At 46.6% G+C, this 22,284-nt stretch overlaps 1 protein-coding gene across 1 annotated transcript in view; it reads right to left on the bottom strand.

The window, feature by feature from the left end:
* nav2a (neuron navigator 2a) overlaps positions 1-22,284 on the bottom strand; it is a 132,754-nt gene that overhangs the window by 75,813 nt on the left and 34,657 nt on the right. Inside the window, exons 4-5 of the mRNA XM_056279088.1 lie at positions 9,292-9,364; positions 6,964-7,189 (exon numbers count right to left, since the gene is read on the bottom strand). Of these exons, the coding sequence (XP_056135063.1) occupies positions 6,964-7,189; positions 9,292-9,364 (299 nt within the window). The remainder of the gene's footprint in view (positions 1-6,963; positions 7,190-9,291; positions 9,365-22,284) is intronic.

Here is a 22,284-nt window from a genome sequence, read left to right on the forward strand (position 1 = left end):
CCCAGAAGGGACTCCTGGAAAGAAAATTAGCGTCTTACTGGAGGCTTAAGCAGCCTGCCATAACGGCTGCGCCGTCCCTCAGTCGAAACAGTAGGTGAAACACAGTCCAAAGCCGGCTGAGAAGCAGAACACTGAACCCGTGAAGACACTGCCGGGGTCCTGGAAGGAGGACGACCCCGACGGGGAACCTGGGCCGGAAACACAACTTCGCCTGCCACCCTGTGCGTCGGTTTAAGCCTATCAAGCGTGACACGCTCCCTACGCCCACCCATATCTAGCACAAAACCCTTAGGACCCGTCTCAAGAACCCGAAACGGGCCATCGTATTGGGGTTGGAGGGGCGAGCGGTGAGCATCATGCCGTACAAAAACAAAACGAGCCGACATGAGCTCCGCAGGCACGAACGACCGCGGAAAACAGTGGTGAACGGGGCCTGGAACCCGAGTGCTGTCGGACAAAAAAGGATAAACGGCCAGACAGGGTCGAGGAGCGGAACTCCCAGGCAAAAATTCCCCAGGGACGCGGAGCGGCTGACCGAGCACCAGCTCAGCGGGTGACGCGTCGAGGTCCTCCTTAGGAGCCGAACGCAACCCGAGCATAACCCAAGGTAAACGATCCACCCAGTTACCATCCGAGAGCGCAGCGCTGCCTTGAGCAACCGGTGAAAACATTCACACAACCCGTTAGCCTGAGGGTGATACGCAGTAGTGCGGTGTACCTGCACACCCAAGGATCGCGCAAGTGCCGCCAGAGCTCTGACACGAACTGGGGGCCCCTGTCTGAGGTGATATCTGACGGAGTGCCGAAACGGGCGACCCAGGAGGAAAGAAAAGCGCGTGCAACATCCGAGGATGTTGTGGAGGATAGAGGGACAGCCTCTGGCCACCTGGTGGTCCAATCTACCATTGTGAGCAGGTGCGTAAAACCCTGTGAAGAAGGTAGAGGGCCCACCAGGTCCACATGCATGTGGTCGAAACGTCTGGCCGGGATCGGAAACGGTTCGAGGGGCGATTTATTGTGCTGGTGGACCTTAGCGCGCTGGCACGCTACACATGCAGCTGCCCACCCCTTGACGTCCTTGCGGAGGCCAGGCCAGACAAACTTGGAACCGACCAACTTCACCGACGCCCGAACTCCAGGGTGTGAGAGGGAGTGAATCGAATCGAAAACTCGACGGCGCCAGGCCACTGGAACAACGGGGCGGGGGCGGCCGGTGGAGACATCGCAGAGGAGGGCAGGACTGCCTTCCTGCATCACAGCGTCCTCTAGCTTGAGACCGGTACGCGTTGACCTAAGGGCAAGGACGTCCGGGTCGCTGGGCTGGTCGGCAGCCATAGCGGAGAAATCCACACCGAGGTGCACAGGACACACAAGCACCAGCGACAGACAATCAACAACAGGATTGGACCTCCCGGCCACATGCTGAATGTCCGTTGTGAACTCGGAGATCGCCGCTAGGTGACGAGCAGACCACGGCTCAGTCACCTTGGACATGGCAAAAATCAGTGGCTTATGATCCACATAAGCCGTGAATGGGCGACCCTCCAGCAGGAAGCGGAAATGCCGGGTTGCAAGGTGCAGTGCCAGCAACTCCCGGTCAAAAACGCTGTACTTGCGCTCGCTATCCCGCAGTTTGCGGCTAAAAAATGCGAGTGGCTGCCACGCATTCACCACACGCTGTTCAACCACAGCCCCAACGGCTATGTCAGACGCATCGGTTGTTAAAGCTATGGACGCCGTGGGTGTGGGATGGGCGAGGAGGGCAGCGTTAGCCAGAGCGCACTTAGCTCCGTCAAAGGCCTGGACCTGTTCGGGAGTCCAGTCGACAGGGTCGTTAGCCTTCTTAAGCCGCAGGGCTTCGTAAAGTGGCTGAAGGAGGAGGGCAGCGCGAGGGAGGAAACGGTTATAGAAATTCACCATTCCCAAGAATTCCTGCAGTGCCTTAACAGAGACCGGGCGGGGAAATTCCGCCACCGCTTGCACCTTAGAAGGCAACGGGACCGCGCCTTGCGGCGAAATGCGGTGACCCAAGAAGTCAATCACCGGCAGTCCAAACTGACACTAGGCCGGGTTGACTATCAGGCCGTGTTCGTCCAGACGACGGAAAACCTGTTTCAGGTGCGCCAGGTGCTCTTCAGCTGACGGACTGGCCACTAATATGTCGTCGAGATAAACGAACACGAAAGCAAGGTCACGCAACACCGAGTCCATCAGCCTCTGAAAGGTTTGCGCTGCCCCCTTCAAGCCAAAAGGCATGCGCATGAACTCAAAAAGCCCAAACGGGGTGATCACTGCGGTCTTGGGCACGTCCTCTGCGCGCACGGGAACCTGATGATAGCCGCGCACCAGGTCCACCTTAGAGAAAACAGTGGTACCTGCCAGGCGTATGGAAAAGTCCTGTATGTGTGGGATGGGATAGCGGTCATTGGCGGTGACGTTGTTCAGGCGGCGAAAGTCGCCGCAAGGCCGCCACGACCCATCCGCCTTGGGCACCATGTGAAGCGGCGAGGCCCACGGGCTGTTGGAACGCCTCACTATACCCAGACGCTCCATGATGGCGAACTCCTCCTTAGCTATAGCCAATTTTACCGCGTCGAGGCGCCGCGCGCGCGCAAAAACTAGCGGTCCCAGAGTGGGAATGAAGTGTTCTACCCCGTGTTTAGTAACCGCGGTGGAAAAGGCAGGCGTAGTCACCGATGGAAAATCCGCCAGCAAACGCTGAAAAACATCCCCTAATGCTAAAAAGTTAGCGTGTGTTAACGGCCCGGCTCCCCCTGTCTCGCACGGAACAGCATCAATTAAACGGCGGTTTGCAACATCAACCAGCAGACCATTAGCACACAGAAAATCCGCGCCGATAATAGGAACCGTAATGGCGGCCACTACAAAGTCCCACTCAAAATGGCGCCCGTGGAAGCAAACAGTCACCAACCTTGTGCCAAACGTCGCAATGGACGAACCGTTAGCTGCACTTAACTGTGGGCCGCCGCCTTCGGCCGACCTGTCTGTCTTAGCAGGAGGGAGTAGGCTCTTTTGCGAGCTTGTGTAACGGGGGCAGTCCTATGCTGTTCTATGCTGGTCAGCCTGCTGCACGCCGTCACTCTCATCATTAGCTCTGCGTTGTGTTCTATTTTGGGTGGGGCCCCAGGTGTTGTGGGAGGGCCCTCAGTCTCATCATCATCATCATCATCATGATCAAGGAAGGAGGGGGGACAAACAGGACTCTATTTGGCCCACCTTGCCATTTATTTTCGTTTAATATGGCACTCGCTGCTGTCTGTCTCCTAACATAGCTATAGGACAGTCACCTCTCAGCTCTATAGCCAGCGCGAGCTGAATTCTTCTTTCCTTGCGGTTTCAAACCCTTCGACAAACGTCCAGTCCTCCAGCTGGAGCGGTGTTTCTTACGGACGTGGGCGTTGAAGCTCAACCACTGCCCGGACTTCACTTGTGTGCATTAGGAGAAACCGTCCACGGGACTCCGATGTAAGAAAGGATAAACAAGTATTTTATCCTACAGCTTGCAGTATCTTCTTACAGGGAAACTCAAGGTTACGTTCTCCTCAACCAGCAAAACTGTGCTACGGTAAGAAACACGCGTGGCTCGGCTCGATCGCTGCTTGAGACTCCCCCCACAAAACAAAAATGGCCTCTCCCGCGTTCCCTCTTCCGTGTACCCACAAGACCTCTCTCTTAAAGCGACAGTACAAGTATATGACGGTCGTTATAAAACATACATAAAAGTAAATAATGACATAAAATAAAATGTAGTAAACACAAATAACAGCACACAGACAGGATTTGGTGATATTTCATACTCAAACAAAATAAAATAAAACATTAATTTTAACCTGGTCACACCTGAGTCCACCAGAAACCGTCTTCCTGACATCGTGTCCTTAATGAAGAGCAGCTCACTACGTCCGCCAGCGCCCACAGCTGCTACTGAGCGCTGGCCCTGGAGTTTCCCGGCGCCTCAAACGTGCACGGAGGGACGGAGCGCCTCGCCTTGCCGCCGAACCGCTGGTGGAAGAAACAGAGGCCTCTCCCGCGCCGTCTCCGGGCAGTCACTTCAGCCACCACTGCCGGGTCCGCGTCCTCCGACGTCGGCTGCAGAGGCTCCGATGCCACACTCTGCACAGAGAACCGTCTGGTAGCCAGCAGCACCAGATCGGCCTCCTCAGCCAAACCTCGGCAGTCACCAGCAGCCAGACACGGGGAGTTAGCCAAAGCCGCGTGCACAGGAGACGGGAGCTGGCGCAGGAAAACGTGCGGGAAAAGGAACCCACCTTCGTCTGAGCCTAGCAGCGACAGCATATTGTCCATGAGATCCACAGCCGTCCCGTCGCCCAAACCGGATAGGGAAAGGATTCTATCTGCCCTCTCTGCGGTAGATAGGCTGTACCTCCGGAGCAGAAGATGTTTGAGGGCGACGTATTTATCGTGTTGCGGAGGGGCGCGCAACAGCTGCATGGCCCGGCGTGTGGACTGCTGGTCCAGCGCAGCGACGACCAAATAGTATCTGGAGTCGTCCGCGGAGATTCCACGCAGGTGGAACAGCGCCTCGACATGCTGGAACCACGAGGCCGGGTCGCTCTGCCAGAACTCTGGGAGTTTCACAGCCGCGGCGAGAACGGCCGGCTGTGAGAGTTGGGGCGGCGTGGCCGAAGTGGATTCACACTCCTCTTCTGCTCCAAACATATCACGTTGGGGTCACCAATGTGGCAGGAATGAGGAAAAACACAGGAGACCAAGGCGAGTTTGATGTTTATTCCTCAACTCCAAAAACCAACTGCAGCAGGAACAACCCTGCACCGTTGAGCCCGGGAACGTAAACCAAGGCCCCAGCTCACAGTCCTGCTGGGTGAGAGGCATAGCCCCTAGTTTCCGCCACAATAGCACCTTTAAATGGCCAACATGCCCAATGTTGGCACATGTCTGCCAGCGCTGGTCTGTGGGTAGGAGTGGGATGATATGAAAATGTTATGTCACAATTATCCTGGCCAAAATAACTGATACACGATATTATCCCGATAATCATAAAACTCTTAAAATGGCACTAAAACATACTGGAATCATTTTACCATTCAATTTGCAAATATTTTGATTGCATCACTGATAGGACACAATTCTTTTTTTCTTTTTTTTTTTGGCTGGACCAGCCAGCGGGGCCAGCCCTACAAACACTGATGTCCCTAACTGACTGATGATGGAGTGACTGACTGACTGACTGAGTGATCAGTTTGACACTATTGGGCCACTGGATTAGGTGACCAACGACGTCACTGATGTCACACGATTGGTCGGCCGACCACATGCATGTACTGCAGTAGTAGGTCTACTAATCCATGGCCGACCAACGACATCGTTGGTAAACACGGAAGTGGGAGTTTCCCTATAGGCCGTGAATCGGCGCTGTGGTTCGCACACTAACGAACATAATATTGTAACGTGCATGGATAAGTAGACAGGTTGGTCCTTGACTAACGGGTCGGACCGTGTCGGACCCTTTAGTCGACTGGTTAACGTTGTCACTTGCGGAACGGAAGATACGGATTCGCGTCCCAGCTGTGGTGACGGTGTGCCAGACGGCCCCCCGAATTCGCTACAATCTTTTGCTGCTCGCGGATACTACTAATGCCTCATTGAAAAAAAAAGTCCAACTCACAAACACTTGCCCTAATAGCCACATGCTGAGTGAAAATTATTAGTGTCTTCAGACAGTTGGTGGTAACTGAAGCGCATTTATAAAATGTGTCACTGCCGGACAGTCCAGTGAACATGGCAGCAGTGATCGTAGACAGGTAATTATTTCATATAAAACTTTTTTAACTGGCGCTATTTTTAACTGAATACATAACCGGGGTTTGAAAACCGCTGTCCAGTACGGCCGCTGTTCCCGGAGCCGATGTCAAAACAGCCGCTTTCTAAATATAGTCGCGGTCCAGCCATATACTAGGTTTTAACCCATTTTTAATGAACATCCTTTTTAGTGAAAAACAAGGACAGAAGACTCTCGCCAGTACCCAGCAGGTAATCACAATGACAGTTTGCGCTCCGGCCTACAAAATCTCCTCCACTGTCACTCTCGGCTTTGGCGGGACTATCCGGATCTCATGGCGGATGGACGGAGGTAGCGTCCTCGCAAAACAACCCGGAAAAAAAAACGGCAGGACAGTCACCAATCAGCCAGTAAACAGAAGAAACATTTACCTGATCATGCAGAAAATACAGATGGAAAAAATTTCCGATGAAACGGTAGTCAAAACTCCGCGCCAAACACTACCGTCACCAACCCATTTGAGTCAGCGGTAGATGTGAGTCGCACATGCGCGAATGGAAATGGTTTACGGTACATAACTCCCAGCATGGAGAGAGAGAGGGAGAGAGAGAGAGAGGGGGGGGGGGGGAGAGACCTTTGACCTTTAACCAAGCCTTTAATGTTCCAATTCTTCATTCACATCAAGATAACCACATTAACACAAATACTCATATACATAGTGAAAAACAACAATTGCCATACACAGTAAAAACAGAAGGATACAGACCTTCCCCTATTTTTTTTTTCCAGAAATCAAGAAGAAGCACTTGGTTTACTACAGTGCACGGCACATCCCCGTGTCCCCAAATAGAAATAAATCCTTCCAAGTTTGAACTAAGTTTGAAAAACATGAACTCAATTTTCAGCCGAGCAGCCACCAGACCCCTGAACATCAGTGTAGCATCTGGGGACCCTGTGCCTTTCATTTTGTTGAGAGATTTTTTTTCCAAGTCACTCATGTGAGCATATTCACGATTATCCCCATTTACAATTATTCCAATAATGGAAATTCCCCACGATCAACTTTTCGTGAGTGTTTTTTATATATATGTATTTTTTTCTATCGTGATCCACAATAAAATCATATATTGTCCCATCCCTATCTGTGGGGAGCGGGAACAGTTGCCGACCTCCGAGCTTACCTGGACTGCATCTCGGCCTGTGCTGCTTTCTGAGCGTGGGCTGTCGGGGCAGGAGTCCCATGCGGAGAGTGGCCGAGCTGGGCCGGGGCACTGCTCTGCTGGCTCAAGGGAGGGTGTGTGCTCTGGAGATGCGAGGTTTGGCGGTGGGGCTGCTGTTGCTGCTGCTTGTAGCGGGACAGACTGAAGAAGAGCCCTAGGATTGCTTTCAGATTCCCATTCCGAATTTCTGGGGATTAGTGAATCAGAATTCGACTCGGTTGGTTAATAATGTGGGAAACTTAAGAGACAAGATAGAATTGAAATACACAGACAGATGAATATAAATATACAGACATATACAGACACATTAAAGGAAAAACCAACATAAAGTGCCTTAGTAAGGTGTTGGACCACACAAGCCTCCAGAACAGCTTCAATGCTCCTTGTTGTTTCATCATAGGATAAAGATGATCACTCAGAATAACTTTAATTGATTTGCAGGGACCCTTCCCTCCAAGGGTACAAGTGGACCCAAACCATGCCAGGAAAATGCCCCCCAACAGCATAACAGAGCCCCCGGACCCCCTCACTGTAGGGGTCAAGCATTCAGCTTTTTCCTTTAATTTGTCAGCCATCAGTATGTGGAAATAAATATATATCTATTTAATACAGTTTGAGAACTGCGCAAACAGTAAATGCCGGTCGATTCTGTATATAGAAATATGCATATGAAGTATGTATACTCTATAAAACATACTGTTAAAGTAGGGCTGTACCAAATAGTTCGAGGCTTCATTCATAACGTTGACATTCGAATTCTAAATCAACATTCGTATGCTACACAGCTTTATTTTCTTTTTTCTTTTTCTTTTTCTGCATGTCTATTCATTCTGTTTAAACCATTGGGGTATTTGTGCATAGATATCCGCATTCGCTTGGTGCTCAAAATGAGCGAAATTCAGGATTACTTGAATGACAAAACCAGGGTAGATTCCGGACACTGACATTGTGGAAGAAAAATGCTGAACACTACCCAAAACTTGCAGTGACTGCTAGATGCATACTTTGCATCCCAGTGATGTCAACTACCGCTGAAGAATTTTTTTCCAAGAGAGGATTCATTGTGAGCAAAGCTAGAAGCTCCCTTCTACCAGACCATGTCAACAAGCTGATATCCCTGGCCCACAACAGGAAAAGAGTTAGCAAGTCCTAGACCACTGGGAACCACTGTTTGTAGTTTGGGATATTGTTACCTAGGTTACAGCCCCCATCCTTTGCACAACGAGTCAGTGTCGACACAAAGCGTGTAGTCACTAGACTTCAGATTTTGAGAAAAAAAATGCAAACACTTTAATTTGAAATGTTCTGATTATATTGCCATTTCTGTCATAGCATAATGTTGTGTCCTGGGTACGACGTTAAACTGCAACCGTCAGGTTGTCGGGGACTAAACTGGCACCCCCACTTCAACCCTTGGGTTGTTGTGAGGAGGGTGTGTGGACACCCAGCAGGACTAAAAACAAAACCTATCAAAGGGTGGATAAGTTCCTCTGTGAACCAACGGCCATCCATACCTGGGGAGGAGATAGGGACCACCAGGTACTCCCCCTACTGAAACACAATGATGACTCAACCTGTTGAGGCATCAGCTGTGCTCCTACGACCTCCATAGGTTACGGAACTGATGATGATGATGATGATGTTGTTATCTATAAACCTAAGGGCGTGATTATTATTTCATCATTATTTTATGCCCTTATTGGATTAGCTTACATGTATTTATGTTGAAGAAACTGACGAGTTATATTCATTAAAGAAAGTTGATTTAATAAAAAAGACCAACTCATTTAATCCATTGAATCACTTTATTCAAATTGAGGATTTTGTTTGAGGATTTTTATTTTTTGATAGGGTTTTTATGACGATGTCATAAAATATGACGACAGACATTCAAAGCTTCATTCGAAAACCTCAATAGAAGCTTCGAATGAGAAAAAAAAAAGACATTCGGTACAGCCCTAGTTACAAGTGTACAAGACAGTGTCTCTGCTTTGCAGTTTTTCAAGGAATATTCCACTGAAGGACACAACCTATACACCATCTGGAACAGGTAGTGTGCAGTTAAATCGAAATAGACCCAGACTAGACTAGAGGGAGTAGATGCTGAATGCCAGCAGAAGAGTATAGTGTTCATTATAGTCACAAAGGAGCAGAGTTGAAACATTTGAGGGAAAACAGATGGGAAGAGGAAAAAGGCAGATGGATGAAAACAAGGAAAGAATATTGTTAGGAGCGAGGAGGCCATCGGGTCCAGTGAAAAGTGGAGAACTTAAGCCCAGTGCATCTTACCCTCAGCAGACAGACCCTGGATGTTGACTCCTTTCGCTGCCAGGAAACTGAGGCAGGCATCAATGTTTTCAATCTGAGATACAGATAGATAGACAGAGAGTGAGAGAGAGAGAGAGAGAGAGAGAGAGAGAGAGAGAGAGAGAGAGAGAGAGAGAGAGAGAGAGAGAGAGAGAGAGAGAGAGAGAGAGAGAGAGACATTTGTAAAACTCATTTCTGTCCACATTTGAATGTTTGTGCAACGTGCATGTGTGTCTGTCAGACCTTTGCATGCTTCCTAATTAACTGAACTGATGAATAACTGTAAGAGAAAGGTGCAAAAAAAAAGACCAGGGACAGCAGAGAGTTGACCTGTTGGCCAGTGAGGAGTCCCCATTATTAACACACATTGATGGTGTTCATGGTCTGCTGTGCCGGCCTTACGCAGCAATGACGGTGATGACATAGTCAAAACAGGATTCAAACCACGCACACGCCTGCCAACAGAGTGCCAGAGAAACCGCGCTATTTACACTGACCTGGTTGCTACAACATCAGCTTCGACAACCCGCAGTTGTTCTGCAGTGCCTTATGACTGGTGCAGGATGTGACTGGCTGATGTGCTTCATACAGAGATCATGTGACCCAACAATATACCTATTTGATGGCTGGCCCACATAATCAGAAAATAAACCAGGTAGAATAAGCCACTGAGAACACAGGATCCATCTTTGGCAAACACAATGGGTGCTACACAATCAATATTACTTCAGGGCAGCTGAGCTCATTTTTCACACTGCAACGAAACGGTACATGGTTTAAGGAGGCTTTACTCTAAGGCAGGCGAGTCAGCTCTTAAAGACAGCCCTTAACAGTGACCACTAAAAGTGTTATACAACACACACAAGGCTTAAACCTGTACTCGGCCCTCTGTAATATGCTGTTCAGCATGAGAAAGACAGGTTCATTAGACATACCCTCATACACACTTTGTCCACTGAAGCTAAAAATAACAGTATGGCTCTAACAAGTCTATTTTGTAATAAAAGAAAATACATAAATAAACCACCCAAACATAATTGCGGAGCCTGTACAGATCTAGAGCAGCGATATTCAAACTGGGTTCTAAACTCAAACACACGTGAACTGTTTGCTTTTAAAAGAGGTGGGTGTGGGCAATGACTGGGAGGGTCGCAGTTCCCATCTAAAGATTAATTACATGATTATACTTAATAAGCGCCAGCTAGAAATAACTTGGCTTACAGCTCTTCCCTCGGTTGTGCTCTCGTGAGGAGGTGTCTGCCTAAAAAGAAATGTTGCAGAACGAGCATTTTAAAAACAAGAAAATCTATTTATAACATCTGAAACCTCCCCTTAATATTTAAATGTCTCTGCATTTCAGTTTTGGCATTCGAATTTTTGCCAATTGTAGTTATAATAGAATTCAGAAGGATCAGGGTGCATTCATCACTCTCACAGGTTTATAGGGATAAGCCAAATTCATAAATTAGTCCCCAAGGGCCACAATTACAAGTAGTGCAATCCTTGGACCCTCGACTCAGATGAGGAAGAACTCCACAAGAAAAATATTATCTGGAAAAAAATTGGGAGAAGCCTCGTGAAGAACAATAGCGGAGGGATCCCTTTTCCAGAACAGACATGCAGTAGGTATTGAATGCACAGAATAGACAAGAGTCACAGAATTACTATGTACAACCAGAGATTACACACAGAGCGAGGTAATGTAGGACATATACCATTAATACATAGATTATATAGAGCTAAAGATTAGCCCCTATAGTGATTGCTGTTGAACTCCATGCTCGACTGGCTTGTGGACGGGTGACCCTCGGGTCAGTGAAGGAGTTGCAGCAGCAGTGTTGTCCCCTGCTGTCACTGCTGTGACCCCTGACCCTAGACCAGCTGTCAGAGAGGCTGACATATGTTGTCCTCTGAGGTGAGCCAGTATAGAGACTTCTAGAGGAACAGGAGGAATGCAGAAGAGGGCCTTCCATAAATACCACAGGGGTCTTAACAGAGATATTATATCCACACCCCATGAATGCCGAATTACGCTGGTCTCTCTTCAATACCAGATCTGACTCCACCAACCGCATCCCATCTTCCTGCCCCCCAGACACACCTGAAAAGCTCTTGAGTTATGTAGCTTAGATAGCTACATGCTGCTGGAAATACCGACTGCTTCTTCAGAATTCAGCGACACAAATGCCAGGCCTGTCTAACCTAGATGCCCCCCAGCCCCCCCTCTAACAAGGGAAAAATATCAAAACCTCCAGCTATATAAAACCTCCCCCAGGGGCCGGAGCACAAAAAAGACAGTTACCTCACTGAGTGACAATATCCTGTCAACTACAGTCTAAAAACATCTTCCCTCTACATTTACTACAGATGTAAATATAGAATTCAAACTGCGTCCCTCTCATTTGGACGACACTATCAGGAGTGCAAGGTTACTGTGATCTGTAATCATCTTGGAAAAAAAACACCCACCGTTCCTCCTCCTCCTCCTCCTCCTCCTCCTCCTCCTCATCATCATCATCATCACCACCATTCCTAAGAGTCTTTTACTTACCCTGCTCTCCTCCGTCTGCCACACAAGTTAGAGGGTGTTTACTCATTCCGACAGTATTCCGAAACCAAACAACGGTGATCCAAAATAACATTTTCAATATTGTCATCATGAATAATATAAACTATTACGAAATATGTGCTTTTAGTATTCTGGGAGCAAACATCTGAATGAGATGAAGCACAAATCACTCTGAATCAAACTTCGCGTTACATCCGCACAGCAGGGCTGATATAAATCGAGGTAATCATAACAACAGAAGACTCCAGGACGTCACATAAAGTGGCAGAAAGGTTGTTCAAACAAGGAAACATGACTACACTAACACAACACTCCGGTCACGCCTCATTCTCTTAGCAGCTATTGCCAACATTCACGCAAACATGAATTTACAATCAGTGCTGCTTTGATTTGCAATATACCTTGATAGATATGAAACCTCCCACCTGTCAGGATGGGTGAACTTTTCAAACAGCGCTCACACTTCTCACAACTTTCTCTACAGTGGCTGTCATCACCTACCATTCAGCCTGTCTGTCTCCGCTCTGGTCAACACACTGGCTCCCCGCAGCACAGGGCAGGGCAGGGCAGCAACCCTCCAAACAAACACTTCTGCCCCGTCACACAGTAACTACTGTGGTACACGCGCATGTCTGTGCATGTGTGCGTGCGCGTGTGTGTTTGTGTGTGTGTGATTGAAAGCAACGAGCAACATGGGGAGAGAGAATGAAAGCGAAACAGAGAGAGGGGGAGAGGCGGAGAGAAAAAAAAGAGAAAAGGATTTAGTGCATGTTTCTGATGACACCAATCAGATTTCTGGAAGTTTTCTTCATTCTGACTGTTTTGACTGTGATGCCTTTTGTAATCTGAACACATATACGGGTTGTGAAACTCTGTGTGTGTGTGTGTGTGTGTGTGTGTGTGTGTGTGTGTGTGTGTGTGTGTAAATCTGTCAATATTATCTGTTACGCAAAGCCTTTCACTCTCACCGCGTCTTGCTACCAGCTCACATTCAAACTACCAGCAGCTGAGTTTAACCTAAAGTAGGAACGCCGAAAAACTCTCTGTCACGCAAATGACGCATGAGAACAAGGGCTTAGGTTTGGCCTGAAAGTTGGCAGGGAAAGTTGGGTGGGGTGGGGAGTGTAGAAGGGAGGTAAACTAGAGGTTAATTTTGTAAACAAACTACAGTAGAGACCTGACGGGGACAACAATTAAAGCAATACATCACAGGCTCTTGGTTCTATATATGTTACTAAATATGATATATTCTGAACGGCGTTGTTACATAGAATCTAATCTATCAGATTTACTCACTTGTAGATATCAATAATAGTGTACAATAATTACAAATTTGGACGCATTAATGGTGGCATGCTTCAAACTTTTTTCCTGTCCTTGCAAGGATATTTCAAACAACTTCCTTTATGCATATCTTGAAAAAAAAATCACAGAATAAAATCTTGTAAATGTTTCTTCGGGAAAAAAAAACTACACCTTCCTGATAATGACATCTGCTTGCTGTAAAGGGTCATCATGTGTTCAAAGGTAGATGGGATCAGGCAATTTAAGAGGGTGTTTAGGAAAGAGGACAGGGTTGACAGTATCAAAAAGCAATATTTTTATAAAATATATACAAAAAAGGGAAACTGTGAAAAAGGAAAGTGTCTTCAAAATGAAAAGAAATAATGAGCACTAGATAAGCGTAACATGGTACTATTTACAATGGGTTACAGAGTGCTTCTCCTCAGCTGAGACAGGGCAGACATATCTGCATGAACTTTACTGAATCCACACCAAAACCATCCTCCCACTACAACTCAAGACTGTATCAGTACTCTGCGACAGCACAGAGGAGATTCCCATGAAACAAGCACGAGACTGTCCAGACCCACGGTGCACCTGTGCTGCGCATCCTGCTAAACGCCTCTACCAGGACATCCATGAGTGAGTGACCACAATGTGTGATGCATAGTGTTGTGGACTATCCCCCTCCTTCGGGAAAGCACGCCCGTGCGTATCCCACTTCTGACACCAAATTGTTGTGGAAACAAAAATATTTTGTCTTTGCAAGGTCTCTGGTGAGAATTGAAATAACAGACAAATGAAGCAGAGTTGTCTGGCTGAATTTAATTCTTGCAAGAAGGAGCAACGTCGTAACAGAGTGCCATGCAGTCTGTCAGAGGAGCTCAAAGAGGGGTAGTCCCGCAGTCACGTTTATACACAGAAAAGAGGAAAAGGGAGAGAGGGAAATGGAACGTCTCGTGGTTACACCTCAGATCAAAAGTCAGTCCAGACCAGTTCTTCGTTTGCGTTTGGATATCGGTTGTGGCCCACAGTGGTTTCTAATAACAGAAGTTCAATGAGAGTACAAGTGCAGGACAAACAGATGGTCTCTAATAGCAGAAGTTCAATAAAAGTGTAAATTTTTCCATTACAGTAGTCCACAGCGGCAGTTGCGCAGCACCACGAGAATAAAGTGTAAATAAACAGGCTATTACCAGTACTTGGCCAAAACAAAACAGAAACTATCCAATGGTCACTTGTATGATTATACCTACAGATGAATTTTACATTTGCTAAAAAGCCACTTTATTTTGTCATTGTATTCTTACAATGAATTTGTTTTCTCAATTTAAGCCATCCTATTGTATAGGAGCAGTGTGCAGCTGCAGCACCCAATGACCAACTCCAGTTCTTCTTTCCATTGCCTTGGTCAGGGGCACAGACAGGAGTATTAACCCTAACATGCATGTCTTTTTGGTGGTGGGAGGAAACCGGAACACCCGGGGGAAACCCATACAGACATGGAGAGAACATGCAAACTTCACTCAGCGAGGACCTGGGATGGCCTGGGGTTCAAACCTAGGACCTTCTTGCTGTGAGGCAACAGTGCTAACCACTGGGCCACCGCGCCACTAGTACATGAGCTCCAAATTGGTTCTAGTTGACTTTACTGCACCTCTCGTATCACAAACATGCATGGAATTGGTTTATTTAAGGGAGACCATCTTATGACTCGGGATTAAAGTTTAAAAAAATCTCATGGCACAGTTTACTAAATAACTAGCTACCTACCAAGCGTATGCCCATATAGACACGAGAACGCAAGGGAAAGCAGTCTGTTATGTTTTTTTCCTACCCTTTTTGTACAGTCAACGAAAAGACATAAAAAAGACAAACCAAGCGTTTCTCTTAGATTATAGCCAAACGACTTACTCTCCATCCATCATCTATCTCCAACAATAGCTCGTACATTGACTGACAGGTGGTGCTGAGCGACTCTGTCCATGTGCAGTAAACCTGCCCTACAGCATGCACTGAGCCAGAATGTATGGACCATGAATCCTCTCTGGCCAAGGATGGAGACCGCAACAGCACCCAATGGAATCCATCAAAAAATGTGTCTACGTTTTAGCTGCGATTACAGGTCTAAATGTTGGTAGGGATATTTCAGCTTCCCTGACTACATCTACACCTATGCATGAGAACAATACAATATGCTAACACATTCATATCAACCGGCAAATTCAGTCAAGGGATACCATTATGCTCTTCCAAAGTTTATATCCCTGCATGGCCTGGTGCATAAATTTCAAAATGCTACATTTATTTGCAGTGAATGTATTAACGGCATTTATTGAAAGAAGACAGTGTAATTAATGACTGTCTTATAAATGAATACGTTGTATACATATCAGTGTGTGTGTGTGTGTGTGTGTGTGTGTGTGTGTGTGTGTGTGTGTGTGTGTGTGTGTGTGTGTGTGTGTGAGGGGTGATACAAAACTGTTCACGAATTAGGGATGACTTCAACAATAATCTTTGGCCGTCTCAACTGTAATCATTGTGGAGCAGGGTGGGGCTTAGCAACAGCGCTTGGTACTTCTTGCAACCAACTGATCACCTGGCCTTTTATCAGCTGACACAGTTGAGCACCTCTCTCTCTCTCGCTCTCTCTCTCTCTCACCTCGCTCTTTCTCTCTCTTTCTCTCATGCACACACACACACACACACACACACACACACACACACACACACACACACACACACACACACACACACACACACACACACACACACACACACACACGGAGGTAAGCATCAGTTCGGTAAGAGGTTTGGTCAAACATTAACCCAAAGCACCTTGCCTGCTGAATGATTAATCTGACATCCTTATGAGCCCTGTCCTGTTTAGCTGCGTCACACCTACACCACCTACCTGCTACCGGAAACCGTTACTGTATGACACATTTGCCCACAACCCTGATTCTGCGACATGTGCCTTGGACTGTTGCAGTGTAACAGTTGAGAGAATGAAAAACTGTTGGGAATGTGAAAGACATCGAGTGTTTTGACAAGTTTAAGGCTTGTCATTTTCAGTTGCACCTGCAGCTGAAGCAAAACATGTAGGTTGAATAGAAAAGCTCTTGTCAGCACACTTCCTAACACACACACACACACACACACACACACACACACACACACACACACACACACACACACACACACACACACACACACAATACTAACAATGGCCTGAGTTAAAGAAGGAAAGTGCTTGTATTCTTATTTAAAATTCTTAGGAGGCTCAAGGTGTTTCCTTTGAGTCTGTTTTTCCATCAGAGCCATCAGACAGCTTGGTGTGCTGGTTGGAGCAGGTTTCTACCTGTGTGGCTGTCTGCCAGTCAAACTGTCTCACAATTTTACCAAAGTTAAAATTCTGGCAATGCCGATGGCTCCACGGAACCATGGAAATAAAATTTAGGACTTTCTGCCCAAGAAACAGGACACTGCACTTACTCACAATTACTGCAACACAACAAAAAAAAGACAAATTCTCTTTTTCTTTTTTCTCACTATCAAATCCAGCTAATGGTAGTTACCTGAATCTGTAGCTTTAGATACAACCCATGAATGAATATGTATTATGTCTTCTAATTCCTTTCCCTCACCTGCTACGACTTTATATGTTTCATTATGTCTTACATGTGAGCAACCTACCAATTCATAGTCCTTGGATGTGTTAAATTACTACACTAATAATACCAAGTCCAATACCAAAACATCTTCCTCCATGCAAATACAGTGCAGGTGGTCCCCCTTTTTACAAGGGTCGTTTCATGAGCTGTGTGTGTGTGTGTGTGCACGCACGCATGTGTGTTTTTGCACATGCGTGTGTATGTTTATGTTATCCTGTGCGGTTTTAACAGCTCGGTGTCAAATCATCACCACCCCTCAAGGAGCAGCAGTCTAAACCTACACAGACTGAGCAAGGTCGATATCCTGGGTGGTGGGTTGATGCTGTCACAATGAAGGGGGCCAATTTCATGAAGACCTGACGGTTGTAAAAACAGCCTTTCACAATCCCCTGCCAAGTCAGCCTAGAAATATACTAGTTTGAGCATGTGAGAGAAGGGCCTGTAGTTTATTACACTGTTAACGTATGAGCAGACTAGCTGCAAGCGGCACACCATTAGCGTTCTACAGAATCCTTAACATCTTTTTCTTCCATTTCTTACAAGTACGACTCCACCTACAGGTTATGGGTGAGCCCCACAAAAAAGTTCCCAACTTGAAGACCTCTCTCTGGGTAAGGTAGCTAGTATGCAGTTATTCCATATCTTACTCCACCCGTCCGTTTCATCCTTTTTCCCATTCCATTTCCCCAAACACTTAACATCGGACCATCTTTCAAACTGCGTTCCTGATCACAACGTTCAAGCTCAAGTACCCAAACTTGCTGGGATGCTTCTTTGTTTCACCACAATAACTCCATTCACATCATTTCATTTCATATCCTTTCCTTTCATCCCACTCTTTTCAGCCTAGTTCACTTCTATTCACCAACTAAACCTCTACAAATCTGTAGTTCCTTACATACTGATATCATTCAGGGGCCCTACTCTTCCTTTTTGTTCATCCCTCAGTTCCTCGTTAACCTTCATCCATTTTGTAACTGCAAAACTAAAAAGACATAAAACTTAACAGGAACTTTTGAGGTGCCAGTTTAGAAGTTAGCCCTTGACACCACCTTGCTAACACTTTCAGCTAGAGTGCACATTTTCTGCAAGGAATGTTTTTTCTCGCCCGTATCTGTATTTTCTTCAAGGTTAAAGTTTACTTCGCACCCAAGCTCACACTATTCGTATAGACTGCATATTCAGCGGTGTAATAATGATTCATCTACAGATCTGTAAAAAAAATTATCTGGTTGAAATATGGTTAACACGCTACGCTGCAGTGTGAATATATGCAGTGGAGCATTCTTCTGTTGTAAACTTGTATTGCTAACGCTTCTAGCGTAGCCCTAATGCCTCTTATTTGCAAAGACTTTCACTGACCGTGTCCTATTTCCACATTGACCAAACCATGATGACCTTATTCTATCATGCTTTTATTGAATCGATTTTGTGTTTTTCTTTGGTGTGATGGTTTGGAAACGTACCTTTAAAGAAGGGATACTCTCTGAATCAGATTGTTAAGTGGTCTAGTATGCTGATTGCTGCATCACAGCTAAACCCAGCATCCCTGTACACCAGACAGTTACAGCAGATAACCAACTTGACTTAAGATGACAACCCACACCCTTTGCACAGTGAATATCAGCTTCTTGCTTCTGGACGGAGGTTTGTAGTCCCAAGGTGCAGAAAAAGTACTTTAATAGTAGATTTGTTCCAGCAGCTGTCATCTGATGAACAGGTCGTAGCAACATTGCACTTTTATCATGTTTGTCTATTGTCTGTGGTGTAAAATTTGTATCAAGATGGATGCCTTGTCTTTCCCCAAACCAAATCTACCTGTGGGTACAAATAAAGTAACCTGACTTTTCCCATACTAACCTAGTGTGTCTAACAGAGGTAAGCTACGTGCTGGGGTGTTTGCCCATGGGCATCTTACCTTGATCCCCTTGCCCAAAAGAGCTAAACAACTAAACATAACTTAAAATAGTCAAAATGCAAACTAAACCAAAAACGGGCCAGACGTTACAAACACAAAGTAGCTACATCACACAAACTAAACTAGCTGGCCGATGAACTGAACACATGTGGGGGTTTAAACGGGAGACTACACAGCTGATGAAAATTGGATGATTCGTTGACCGGTTGATTAGGTGATGAGGAGCACCTGGCGGATACCTGAATGTAGAGTCAGAGTTAAATACAGGAGGCAACACAAAACTATACGGACACACCCGTGGCCGTAACACCCCCACCCATAAAAACAAGCCCCTACAGGCTTGTTAACAAAAAAAAAAAACCCCACAAGAACATGTGCTACATAACAGCAACATGTGACCAAACAAAACGGTGGAGCACCTCAGCCACAACAAAGGGTCACCACAAGTAGCGCCGCTACATCCAAAATGTGACCCAAATATGGCCAGCACCTTCCCACCAACACAGTCACCTACCAAGTGGCCCTCAACCACAACAAGTTACTGACAGACAACACAAAGTAGCACACACACCGTCACGGTGGCGACCCACGCTAAATGACGTAGCTGCGTTCGACCCGCGGGTGAACCAGCTACAACTCGTGACCGAACAGTCACAACACAAGGTGTGCCAGCATGGACCAGCTGGTGGTGGAAGCAGAAAGCGCAGCGCGCCCCGCACTCATAGCCTTAAAGGTCTACCGTCCGCAACTCCCCTCCAGCCTCTCTGCCATAAATCCCGCCCCCCAAATCTCCCATTGGAGACCTGACTCAGCCTGCCTCTCAGGGGGGCGTCAGCACCCACGCCGAGTACAACACAGGGGACGAGGAATCGAACCACAACAGCCTGGCCGGTAGCTCCGCCCTAGCATCGGACCTCGTCCGCACGAAGCTCTGCCACCAGAACCAACACCATGGCAAAGGATGAAAGGAAGTGGACCAGCAGCCACAGCCGTACCCACCACCAAACCAAGAACACCTGTTAACACTAAACAATAATGAACACTGTGCTTAACATCACCCAACGCTAACACAGCACACTACAGGATACAGCAACTAGCCAGACCAAAGCCGCCAATATCCCGGACGAGCCCCCATTTGTTACGACCCTCGGTCTGGAGAGGGTGCAACTATTAGTGTACTGAGTAACAGTGAGGTGAGGGTGCAACACAGTGAGACAAACGAATAGATATAATAAAATAAATATAGTTATTAACAATGACAGGACAAGGGAACTGAACGGTTGCCAAAAACTATTAACAAAAGTAACCCACCCTTGACAGTGCTGAAAAGCACCAAACCTAAAGACAAAAGGTGGCAACCGCTGCTAACCTAGTGTGTCTAACAGAGGTAAGCTACGTGATGGGGGGTTTGCCCATGGGCATCTTATCTTGATCCCCTTGCCCAAAAGAGCTAAACAACTAAACATAACTTAAAATAGTCAAAATGCAAACTAAACCAAAAACGGGCCAGACGTTATAAACACAAAGTAACTACATCACACAAACTAAACTAGCTGGCCGGTGAACTGAACACATGTGGGGGTTTAAATGGGAGACTACACAGCTGATGAAAATTGGATGATTCGTTGACCGGTTGATTAGGTGATGAGGAGCACCTGGCGGATACCTGAATGTAGAGTCAGAGTTAAATACAGGAGGCAACACAAAACTATACGGACACACCCGTGGCCGTAACACAGACAAATTTACAATGTTGGAATAAAATCATGCGAGTTTTGCTAGAGCTGTGACACGCGCCCGTCATCTCGATTGTTTGGTACAAGGTGGCCCTAAAACTCATTCCTAGATCTCTTAAGTCAGTCTTTTTCTTGTCTTTAAGTTCTGATGAAATCAAATATGGTTAATATTATCGTCTTTAGTCTTGGCTAACACAAATAGTGAAGTTCAGCGACGGGAACCTTGTTAACAACCAATAGGTGTGCTCTTTCCAGCACCAAACAGGGAGCAGCAAACCAGGTAGATAGTAAACACAATATGGCAAGGACACTGAGGAGCCACAAGTCTCGCTTCTCTTGGACGGTAGAAAAGGAGGAGAAACCAGTGGAATTGTGGAGTGAACGAGAGTGCCTCTTTGACGCGTCCTCCCATTTGTGATGTGCCAGAGCAGAGAGGGAATTATATAAACTAATAAATTTCCCCCAGTAGCATGATGGGAAATAATCTCAATAGGAATCTAGTTGTAGTCCTACACGTGGTGACCCTTCATGACCTCCAGTGTTTGCAAAATCTTAGTCTGTGACTAAAAACTCAGTGGCTTATGACACACATTGTCTTTAGATGCGAAAGTGTGTCAGACTTTAGTCTTTTCAAAGTCTTTTCAAAGTCTTTTTAAAGTCTTCTTGTGTATGGCAGGCGTAAATCTTCAGGATTGTAACTTTAGGTGTTAATTGGCTGCAGTTTTGAAACTTTTGCTGGGGTCTCTGTTTCTCTGCAAGAGCAGCCATGGGCTTTTTAAAGCTCTACTTTACCAGCCAACTAAACTCCCTGGACTTGTGTGTCTGTATGAGTACAGATGTGTTTATGAGGATGTGTATATTTGTGTATGTGTGTGTATGTGTTGTGAGTATCAAAACACACAAAGCAGATATTTGCATAATGACTTTGCTTCTGTGATAAGAAATGCTTGAATGGTTCTGTTTTTTTTCCCTCTAAAAGCGGGAAAAATACACACACACACACACACACACACACACACACACACACACACACACACACACACACACACACACACACGAGAGTAAGGGGGATAGGGGAAGTAAAACACTGACTAAAAATGGCTAGAATGACAAGTATGGGAAGTAGTGTGTGTGTGTGTGTGTGTGTGTGTGTGTGTGTGTGTGTGTGTGTGTGTGTGTGTGTGTGTGTGTGTGTGTGTGTGTGTTCTGAAAAGCAGGTTCAGCGATCACCAGTGGCCCCCCCCTTACTTAATTCGCTCTCTCTCCCTCTCTCCTTGGTGCTTTGACAGGCTTCAGCAGTCTGGCTCAAAGCCAAAATTAGCCCCCTCAGCTGGCACACTGGCCCAATTTATGACCCTTCACATTCAGCGGAGGGCGCTGCTATCTGGGGACAGTAGACCCATTTCCCACAGTGAATACAACACTCTATAAACAGCAGTGTCCTGTTCGCCTATAACCATGAATGTCTTCGAGAAAGAGCCTCTCGAAGCACAGAAGCACGGGGTCTCTCCAGTGGTGTTCACCCAACACAGCCAGGTTGTTTAGGTGGAATCTACTTTAGCCTGCAAGAGTTTTGACTGTCATCACTACTCAGCCTCTAAGACTGTTTTTCTTTGCCTACTGTGTTCACACCGAACTTAAAATGTTGGTTTGTTACTTGGGTGCCTTTTGCAGTCGTCACTGATGACAGATGGGGGGGGGGGTTCCCACCTCTGCTTGTGCCTACCCCCCATCTGTGATTCGGGTTCTCTGTACCTCCTATTGGAAGTGAGCCATCACTGCGATGGACCTTCG

The sequence above is a fragment of the Lampris incognitus genome, chromosome 4 (genome assembly GCF_029633865.1).
Source record: "Lampris incognitus isolate fLamInc1 chromosome 4, fLamInc1.hap2, whole genome shotgun sequence".
NCBI lineage: Eukaryota > Metazoa > Chordata > Actinopteri > Lampriformes > Lampridae > Lampris > Lampris incognitus.